Source organism: Lupinus angustifolius, chromosome LG05 (assembly GCF_001865875.1).
Source record: "Lupinus angustifolius cultivar Tanjil chromosome LG05, LupAngTanjil_v1.0, whole genome shotgun sequence".
In the NCBI taxonomy this organism is placed as follows: Eukaryota; Viridiplantae; Streptophyta; class Magnoliopsida; order Fabales; family Fabaceae; genus Lupinus; species Lupinus angustifolius.
The window spans coordinates 3,782,673-3,793,837 of record NC_032013.1 but is presented as its reverse complement, the minus strand read 5'-3'; the positions used below and the strand labels follow the sequence as shown (position 1 = coordinate 3,793,837).

At 39.7% G+C, this 11,165-nt stretch overlaps 1 protein-coding gene across 3 annotated transcripts in view; it reads right to left on the bottom strand.

Moving 5' to 3' along the window:
• LOC109347523 (serine/threonine-protein kinase CTR1-like) overlaps nucleotides 1-10,391 on the bottom strand; it is a 24,040-nt gene extending 13,649 nt beyond the window's left edge. For 2 of the 3 annotated variants that reach the window (XM_019587424.1, XM_019587422.1), the window contains exons 1-4: nucleotides 9,563-10,391; nucleotides 1,441-1,742; nucleotides 1,207-1,351; nucleotides 964-1,073 (exon numbers count right to left, since the gene is read on the bottom strand). In XM_019587424.1, coding sequence (XP_019442969.1) covers nucleotides 964-1,073; nucleotides 1,207-1,351; nucleotides 1,441-1,742; nucleotides 9,563-10,123 — 1,118 coding nt within the window. In that variant the 5' untranslated portion in view covers nucleotides 10,124-10,391. The remainder of the gene's footprint in view (nucleotides 1-963; nucleotides 1,074-1,206; nucleotides 1,352-1,440; nucleotides 1,743-9,562) is intronic. The other variant, XM_019587421.1, reaches the window with a different exon arrangement.

Below are 11,165 nucleotides of genomic sequence, written 5' to 3'. Positions count from 1 at the left end.
CCTATGTGATGCAGATTGGGCCTCTGATCCTGATGATAGGAAGTCCATCTCAGGGGCTTGTCTTTTTATGGGTCCTAATGTCATTACATGGTGGTCTAAAAAGCAACAGACAGTGTCCAGATCCAGCACAGAAGCTGAGTACAGGAGCCTTGCCCTAGCTGCTCAGGAGATGATTTGGGTTGAGTCCCTTCTTTCTGAACTCAAGATTCCTCATCAAACTCCTCTGATTTTGTGTGATAACCTAAGTACAGTAGCCATGGCACATAATCCTGTTCTTCACAGCAGAACCAAGCACATAGAGCTTGATCTCTTCTTTGTGAGAGACAAAATTCATGCCAAGACTTTCCTAGTTAAACATGTTCCATCTGAGTTTCAAACAGCAGATGTCCTTACAAAGCCTTTGGCCACTGCAAGGTTTTTATTGCTAAGGAAACAACTTAAAGTCACTGATTTAGATTCTCTAATCAGTCACCCTAAGTTTCAGGGGGGTATATTAAAGTATAAGACCTAAAGTCTTGTTTTATGGACTGATTCAGTATGGTTGTTACTGAATCAGTTTTATTGATAGTTGTTCTGTTTCTGTGTTAACAGAAACAGTTAGTTAGTTAGTTAGTTAGGGGAGGTAACTTGTTGTTCACGTTACCTCTCATTCTCTTCTCTTGTAATGCTTCCCTTGGATTATATAAAGGGGATAGCTTGATCATATTCATTCAAGAAATAAAATAACAAATATTCAGTTTATCTCATTATCTCTCTTTTATGTTTTCTGTTTTTTAATTCTTTTACACATCTATTTGAAATGTCAATTTACATATTCACAGATTGTTAACCACTGACCTACTGTCATTTAACAACTTTGCACTTCTATGGTCATATCATAGCCCAAGGAAACTAATCTCTATTCTCTAGATTGCAGTTCTACTTTTAAACACAATAGTATATGTGCTTGCCAATAAAACCTACCTGTCATTGACATGCCCAAACCGGACAAGACAAGATGCAGCATCATCCCTTTTGCAATATTTACAACCCTTTGCAATTCGACAAGGTAAATCAATGGCATCAGCTAGTACCTAAAATATTGAATATAAAGCACGTCATTTAAAAAACAGCTTCAATACAGTCACATGCCTGGACCAGTGTAAGTCAACTTTGTCAACATGCATAATTAAAGCCTTACATCCCTACAGCGAAGCAGAGCCTTACTTTGAATAAAATAGCACGATGCCTGCAGAGGCCAACAGACAGACTGCCTATGGGAACAACAACAGATCCTAAGCAATCTTTCAGATCATTACTGCAATCTCTCCAGCAGGAAACAAAGTCATCTTCCCCAACAGAAGCTGAACCCCTTGTTATTATACCAATAAAACATATTTAGGCTAACATGACCAGACGCCAACCTAAATAGGTCAAGTCAATAATGCAAAGGAGGCTCACCCCATATGGTTGCAAACCAGCTTGGACAGCTGGTCTACAACCTCTGTTGTTGTTATGCTGCTACTAGAAATGTTATGTACTCTGTTTTGAAGTTCTCTTAAGCTGGGGTCACTGCGTCTGTCCACCAAAACTACTTCAAGTGAAGAATTGATGCAGGGATCCACAGACCTTAGTTTATCAATAGTTGGAATTCGGCCATTTTCCTGCAAATCAGTGCACACAGTCCAAACAAAGGAATCTATCCCATGAATTAGGTAAAAGCCATCGGGAATTTTGTCGGAGTATGATAGGCAGCCATGCACCTGGAGCACATAATTAACAAGACACAAAATTAACAATTGCATATCTACCATGAAGTGTAACAAATGTATCAACTTAAACCAACTTCTAGTTTCCTCCCTTAATCTTTTATACATGCAACAACTCAAGAATCAGGTTCTTAACTCGCGTCTCAAGAAATGATAATTATACTTCTAGTGACTATTTCCTCTAGTATGACCAAGCACATTCTGCTCACTAGCAATTATGACAAAAATATTCAATTCACATTTTCAAGATTTCTCTGACTCCTTAAAACATTATGTTTTCCTATGTTGAATATTTATGCAGTGCAGCAATGAAAAAATCACTTCTTTAGATCAAATAAAACAAGCTTCAACTAAAAAAATAGTGATATGGTCATAGCATGTAAGGCACATAAAGTAATAAGCCCACAATTTACAACAAACTTGGTACCAATCAAAAGTGAAAACCCACAATTCATGAAGGTAATTTTCCTCTGTGGTACTATAACAGAGTTTTCCCGAGGAGCTGACACCCAAAAAAGAAAAGAAAAAAAGAGTCTGACATCCCGATTACTCCTAGTATACTTCAAAACCGTAATTCAAAATCCAACTATTCTTTGTAACAAACAAAACATAACTTCTTAAGAGGAATTTTCCCAAATGCAATCCCCATCCATTCAATTCAAACTACAACTCCTCAAAGAACTCATTGCAAAGGACCAAAGTTTCTCCATAAAATTTTGCATTGTCTACCAAAGTTTGATCCTCGTGTTGGTGCAGAATAGAAAAGTCACAACCTATATAAATTCAACATTGTATAAAACATATTATATAAAAGGACTACAGCTTCACATGACAAGGCTACTGGTGGACCCGTAATTACTAAGGTGTACCAAAGAAGAAGGAAAGAGAAAGAGGGTGATAGGTACCAGTTATATGGATAAGAAAATACTCAGCAATTCACACCAACAAAGTATTAATTGAGCAGAAACGGGTTACAAGATTGCATAGCCATGAAGTTCTTATTCTAAGAGTGCAGAAAGAAAATGACAGAAAAGATAAGAAACAATTCCTAGATTTCCTAGTGACAATAATCACTCCTTTTCCACCCAATGATTGCCTGCCTCTTCCTTCTATTCTGGCATCCTATATTCACCACCTCTGATTTCTGTTTCTGGCCCACCAGTCTTTGTCTACCATCTGTCTTGGTTGTTAGTAGCATGTGCAACATATTCTTTCCTCTTTGTTCCAGAATTACCCTGACCCTTCTCTCTTTTTCTCTGATATACTTTTGTAATAACGGGCCCATCAGAAGGAAAGAGGGGAACAATTAAAAAGGGGTTGGTTACACATGTTCCTAACAAACTGGACACCTGGCAGCAAGAGAATGGAAAGGATGATTCGGAAATCAGAGGAGAAGGGGAATAAGAAGGCAGAGTGGGAGGAGATTGAGGCAGACAATGATTGGGTAGAAAGGAGTGATATTGTCACTAGGGAATCCAGGGAACTTTTCCTTATTTTCTTGTTATTTCTTTTTCTGCACTTTCTTATACAGTAATACTTCATGTACACTGCAATCTTGCAGCTCTCATGACACAATAAATATACTGTTTGGTACTAATTGTTGCAGAATCATTTCAATTCTCTATTACTATTACTGGTACCTATCAAATTGGTATCAGAGCTCCCAGTTCTAGGAGCCTCTGGATGATATCAACAAGGATGGATAATAGAATAGAAAATGTGGAGAAGTGGTGGGAGGGAATGCAAGCTTCGCTTCAAGAAGCTTTCCGGTTACAAATGGAAACGTTGATGAGGACGGTGACCAATCGGTTGGAAGAGGTAGTAAGGGAGATAAGGGAGTTAGGAAGAGAAGGCACGGGAGAAAACAGTAACCGAGGGAAGGAGGTCGCAGGGAGGGGAACAGGGAGGAGGAAGAAATAAGGAGAGTTGATAGAATTAAGAGAGTAGAAGTTCCTTATTTCATAGGAGAAGATCCACATGACTGGGTGTATCGGGTGGAGCGTTATTTCGAGATCAACCGCATTCCCGACGATGAAAAGGTTGACACAACAGTAGTATGCCTCGAAGGAAAGGCGTTGAACTGGTTCCAATGGTGGGAATCCCGGATGGTGGTGACGGTGAGGTGGCCTATGTTCCGGCAAGCTGTTATGAGTCGTTTTCAAGCAGCAATGTCGGACAACCCGTATGAAACATTGATGGGGTTGAGGCAGAGAGGATCCGTCATGGAGTATCGAGAACAATTTGAACTTCAATTAGCTCCATTGCGTTTTGCGGATGAAGAATTCATGAAGGGGGGTGTTTATGAATGGATTGAATGAGGAAATCAAAGCGGAGGTGAGGTTGATGAGCTCAGGGGACCTTCACGAATTAATGGAAACCGCACATAAGGTGGAAGAAAGGAATAGAGCGTTGGGGCGGTCACATGGACATTCAACCCGAAGTAATGGAGCCGGGTTTACCCGATCCGCTTTACCGGGTCGATGGATCGGGGCCCAAGAGCACAAAAGTTCCAATTTTGAGGGTAATCAAAATTTTGTGCCGGTTGACAATTCCAGAGCCCAATTTGGGCAATCTGAAAATTCCACAGGCACGAAGAGAGGAGGAATGTCTCAAGAAGGGGAAAATTCATTTGCACCAAAAAGAGGAATAGGGTTCAAAAAACTCACTAAAGAGGAAGAAAATGAGAAGCGAAGGAGGAACCTGTGCTTCCGGTGTGATGAACGATACTACTCTGGGCATGTGTGCCGCAACAAACAACTTCATGTCATACTATTGGGACAAGAAGAAGAGAAAACGGAAGGGGACGAAGCGGGGAAGACAACGGAAGGCGAAATCAGCTTGCAATTAAATGTTAGTAGCATCGCGGGAATGACTTCAAAGAATTCGCTCAATCTGTGGGGCACTGTGAAGGGTCGGAAGGTGATTGTGATGGTAGATTCCGGTGCGTCTCATAATTTCCTAGCCTCGAGTATAGTAGAAGAGCTGCAAATACCCACAGAAAAAACGTAGGGGTACTTTGTGGAAGTAGGCAATGGACAGAGGTTAGGGAGTCAAGGAGTGTGTACGGGTGTGGAGCTACAACTTCCTACTTTGAAGGTTGTGCAGGATTTTTATTTATTTGAGCTGGTGGGTGTGGATGTAATACTGGGGTTTGAATGGTTGAAAAGTCTAGGAAAATTCAGTGCTGATTTAAGACATTACTTGTTGGAAATTCAGAACAACGGTAACAACATTGAAGTCAGGGGAGACCCAACATTGGCTAGAACAGTAGCGTCGGTAAAGGCAGTCATGAAGGAGATGCGCAATGAAGCAGAGGCATATTATGTCGAATTTGGGATGATGAGCATGCTATGCACCGACACAGTGAGCATTCCGTGCAACCTGCAACCCATTGTTGAGGAGTTTGGAGACATTTTCCAGGAGCACATAGACTTGCCACCTAGGAGAGCTTGTGATCATGCTATTGTGCTTAAAGAAGGATCAGACATTCTGTACATACGTCCATATAGACAGCCCCACAGTTACAAAGAGGAAATTGAGAAATTTGTGAAAGAGATGTTGACCGCGGGAATGATTCGGCCGAGTGTTAGTCCATTTTCAAGCCCCTTGATTCTTGTGCGGAAGAAGGACGGTGGTTGGAGGTTCTGTGTGGATTATAGGGCCCTGAACAATGTCACGGTACCCAACAAATTTCCAATTCCGGTGATTGAGGAGTTATTAGATGAGTTAGGGGGTGCCACATTGTTTTCTAAACTGGATTTAAAATCCGGTTACTATCATATTAGAATGAAGGAGGAGGATATCCCAAAAACAGTGTTTCGTACACACGAGGGTCATTATGAATATGTAGTGATGCCGTTTGGGCTCACCAATGCTCCATCCATGTTTCAAGCTCTCATGAATGATGTTTTCAAACCTTACTTGAGGAAGTTCGTGCTTGTGTTCTTTGATGACATACTGGTGTATAACAGAGATATGGGGGCACATCGTGACCATTTAAGGGTGGTCTTTCAAACACTCCGGAAGCATGTGTTGTGGGTAAATTACAAAAATGTTGTTTTAGTGTGGAAGAGCTTGAATACATGGGACATCTTATTTCAGGTCAAGGGATCCGTGCTAACCCGGATAAGATTTCAGCAATGACATATTGGCCTTCTCCAAAAGACATCCATGGATTGAGAGGATTTTTGGGTCTCACCAGATATTACCGACAATTTGTGCAGCACTACGGCATTATTGCAAGGCCTCTAACACAGCTATTGAAGAAGAACCGATTCCAGTGGTCAACGGAAGCTCAAGCGGCCTTTGAAATGTTGAAAACAGTAATGGTAAATTTGCCTACGCTAGCCTTACCCGACTTTCAGGTACCGTTTGAGATTGAGACATATGCGTCTGGATTTGGCATTGGGGCAGTTCTTATGCAACACGGTCGTCCTCTAGCTCTCGTAAGCCAAGCGTTATCGGAAAGGGCCAAGCTGAAATCTGTGTACGAAAGGGAACTAATGGCCATTGTTTTTGCGGTGCAAAAGTGGCGACAATATTGTTAGGCCACCATTTTGTCATTCGGACGGATCAGAAGAGTCTGAAATCCCTGTTAGAACAACGGGTATTAGGAGGCGACCAAATAAAATGGGTGACTAAGCTGCTCGGATTTGATTTCGAAATACAATATAAGCCGGGCTCGGAAAATAGGGTGGTTGATGCGTTGTCTCGGGTGATGGAATGCAACTCCATTTCCATGGTCACTAATGTCGATTTATTGGAGCTCGCTGATGAGATCCTTGTCGATGTGCAATTGTCCCGACTGATACAGGAGGTAGTTCAGGACCCTAAATCTCACCCTTCTTACTCACTGGCTAAATGATGTTTATGGTATAAAGGACGGTTGGTGCTACCCGCCAAGTCAACCCGCATTCCTCTTTTCCTCACAGAATTCCACGCGTCACCATGGGGTGGCCACTCCGGTATAACCAGAACCTATAAAAGTTTGGCAGTTGTATTCCATTGGACAGGTATACGACGTGATATTGAGAAATTTGTGGCGAATTGCTCCGTTTGTCAACAAAACAAGTATCAGGCACTTAAACCAGCAGGGTTACTTCAACCCCTTCCCATTCGTTAAGGAGGTAATTCGATTATATGGTTTTCCCACTTCCATTGTGTCTGATCGTGATTGAGTTTTTATTAGTCTATTTTGGAAAGAATTGTTTCGGTTGGCAGGCACTAAATTGAGGTTTAGTTCGGCATACCATCTCCAAACTGATGGCCAAACGGAAGTGATCAATAGGACTCTTGAGACTTATTTGCGATGTTTCATTGCTAGATAACCGAAACAGTGGGTGGATTGGTTGGCTTGGGCTGAACTATGGTTTAATTGTTCCCATAATATCTCTATTAATAAGTGTCCCTTCAAGGCCTTGTATGGTAGGGATCCTCCATCGATCATTCCATTTCGAGATACGAGCACACCCGTGGCTGCTGTAGAATTGTTGCTCAGCGAGAGGGATAGCATCATTGAAGAGCTCAAAGCCAATTTGACTAGGGCTCAACAACGGATGCGGGTACAGGCTGACAAGAAACGGAGGGAGGTGGAGTTTAACGTGGGCGACATGGTATATTTAAAAGCTCAACCTTACAAGATGCAGTCACTGTCTCAAAAACTGAATGAAAAACTCAGTCCTCGGTTTTATGGCCCTTTCAAAATAATGCAGCGGATTGGGGCAGTGGCTTATAAATTGCTATTGCCCGAGTATTCACGCATACATCCTGTTTTTCATGTTTCACAACTCAAGACAGCCCCTCCGGCAACAATGTTCAGTCAGAGTCTTCCCGAAGGTTTGACAGAAGAATGGGAATTACAAGTGGTGCCCGAAAAAGTGTTGGCTAGCCGTAAACTGTTGAATGGCCACACAAAAGTTTTACTCAAGTGGACCGCATTACCAGAACATGATAGCACTTGGGAGGATTTTGAATCCATCCAAGCCACTTTCCCTGATTTCCACCTTGAGGACAAGGTCGTACTCGTTGGGGAGGGTATTGGTGGACCCGTAATTACTAAGGTGTACCAAAGAGGTTGGGGAGGGTATTGGAAAGAGAAAGAGTTAGAAAGAGGGGAACAATTAAAAAGGGGTTGGTTACACATGTTCCTAACAAACTGGACACCTGGCAGCAAGAGAATGGAAAGGATGATTCGGAAATCAGAGGAGAAGGGGAATAAGAAGGCAGAGTGGGAGGAGATTGAGGCAGGCAATGATTGGGTAGAAAGGAGTGATATTGTCACTAGGGAATCCAAGGAACTTTTCCTTATTTTCTTGTTATTTCTTTTTCTGCATTTTCTTATACAGTAATACTTCATGTACACTGCAATCTTGCAGCTCTCATGACACAATAAATATACTGTTTGGTACTAATTGTTGCAGAATCATTTCAATTCTCTATTACTATTACTGGTACCTATCAGCTACACTAATTGAACATAATTTAACTTATAAAAAAGTAATCATAATGCCTATAATCAAAGTATACCTATGTCCTCCATTCAAAACCTTCCTTGTTTTCATTAGCTTATTCATTAACACTTAAATAAAAAACATCCTCACAATCACCTCACCAGACAGAAAGAATAACCAACTAGCTAAGTAATTGATGAGTCAACAATCACAATTCAAATAGCACAATCACAATTCAAATAGCACAAACTTCTAACTAAACTAAATACAATAACAACACCTTAACAGTTTCACAATCACAATTCAAATTCAACAATCACAATTCAAATAGCACAATCTTCTAACTAACCTAAATACAGTAACAACACCTTAACAGTTTCACAATCACAATTCAAATACCACAATCCAATCCAACTCACTTAACAAGGAAAATACTGAATAGCCAGAAGTTTCCTGCTAGAATGAGTTGGTATTGTTATTAAGGACCCGTATGATCAAGATTCTCAACAAAAAAAAATGATTCCCAAAACGTTGTTTTTTTACATAAAGCTATGTGAGAAGCTGAAATTTTTCAATCCTTTTTTTCCAAAACAACATTTGAAGTATATAAATGTAACTTTGTAATGAAAAACACAATCCTTTTTAAAGAACTCTCCAATTGATAGGCGTCCCATAGCACTTTTACTTATCCAACAAACACAATTTTGGCAAATTCTAACTGAATTTTGGATCTATTTGCCACAACTAGCTGATATGCTAGTTGAAAGCTTAAAAACTAAAAAACTTCCTAGATGCTTAAAAGCTAAGAGTTAAAAGTTGAGAGTTTATAAGCTAGCTGGTTAAATCATTAGTTGATAAATACCTACTACGTAAAATGATATAAGCCCCTAGTTTATAGTTATAATCTCATGGCGTGTTTGGTAAGGTCATGAGATAGCTTATAAGCTAGTCAACTAGCTTATTTGACCAAAAATAATCTACACTACCTTTGGCAATGGAGCTTGTAAGTCATCGCCACTTATGACTTATAAGCTAGACGATTATTTTATTTGACATCTATCAATTAATCTTACTAAACAGTTCTATCAATCAACTTCTAGTTTCCAGCTCGTACTTTATAAAGCTTCTAGCTATCTTATAGTGTCTGAATGACTTATAAGCTTTCATCTAACTTATGTGCCCAATAGAGTAAGGAGCTTATAAAATAGGAGCCCGTAGATTCATGGTTAAACACCTACAAGTAGCTTATTTTTATTAAATAAGCTAGTTGACTAGCTAATAACTAGCTTATGAGCTACTTGATGGTGCTAGCAACACAGTCCAATAGCAACATTGCTCCTTCAACAAAGAACACAATAATCATACCCAGAATCTATGTGAAACCGTCTCCACCGAACTCGAAGACCTCAAGGCGGATTCATCCAGCCCTGAATCAAGAAAATTGGGATCATCAGCACAAGTTGCATCTAGCGAAAGCCGAAGCGCCAGGGCTAGCTGCAACTGGTAACTCTCCTCCGTCTGCTGCGCCCAGCTCTTCCCGGAGGACCCTCCAACAAGGGCCGGAGTCTCCAATAACCTATTCCTCACCTCACCACCAAATGTATCCACATCGCTAACCGCCGCTGCGAACAGCGCCGGAGCGTTATAGTCAGCACCGCCGGAGATCGAGCTTTCACCAAAACTGCTTCCACTTGATTGCCTCTGCAATCCGGTCGTATTGAACAAATTGCCGATCCGATTGTTCGCTTGCTGCTGAGCTACTCTGTGATCGGAGACTATGTCCCACTCGAACTTGGATCGGTTTGTTTTCCCGTCACCGGAAGATGACGGTGCAGTATTCCCGGAAGAGGCGGCGCCGGCGCTGAACTGGTCGTCGGGAATTTGACTTAAGAGGGAGTAGTTGGATCTTCTACCAGGCATTTCCATTGGAATCTTGTTACTGTTTTGGTTACAAAACCCTAAAATTCGCCATTGATTTTTGGAGTTCCTAATCTTCTTTCTTCTTCACTGTTCTCTTTTTTCTACATAGAAATTAGAGAAGAAGGTAACTGTTGAATTTTTTTTGTTTCTTATTTATCTCTATAGAATTTGAGCGTGGAAGAGATGTTTTTAGTTAAATTAATTTGTAGCGGTTTGTTGTGTTTTTTGAGTTTGGTTGGTTGTAGGATTGCAGACTGCAATTTGCAAGTATTGGTTCCGAAATACAGTCAGAGCTAAAAAATAAAAGGAAAATTCATGTCCTTTCTCTTATGAAATTGGATATGAAAATTTATTTCGTCATTTGGAAATATTAATGGTTTTACAAATTGTCATTCTATAAAGAAAACGAGAAAAAATATATACACTAGTTTTATATTATGTTTAATTATTATTGATATAAATGAATAGTAAAAAATATATTAATTGTGTACAAAATTTTACACTTATAGGAAATACATAATTTTCCATATTTAAAAGAGGGATGATAATGACTTTTCTTATAATAAATTAAATTATTTATATGTTTTATTTATTTTTCATCCTTTATTTCTTTATGTAATCCAAAAAAGTTCATTCAAAAATTAAAACCAATTAAAAGTTACACTTGATTATAAATATTAGGGTAAATATTCATTTCCGTCTCTCATATTTTTTTTGTGGTTACTAATTTAGTCCCTAAAAACTGTTAATTGTCATTTTTGTCCCAACAATTTGGACATTAGGTCATGATAGTCCTATCGTTAACTTTCATCCATTAAATCTAACAGAGTTGCTCACATGGAATGTTAAGTGATCATGTGGCATCTGATGGACAATTCTACGTGAATTGTTTGTCATGTCACCTAACATCGTTGTTTTGTAATTTTATTTTTTGAATTTTTAAAACAAAATGACATTGTTTTGTTTAAATTTTTATTATAAAAATATTTGTTATGCAAAACGATGTCGTTTTTTTAAAAAATAATTAAGCAAAACAACATCGTTTTGC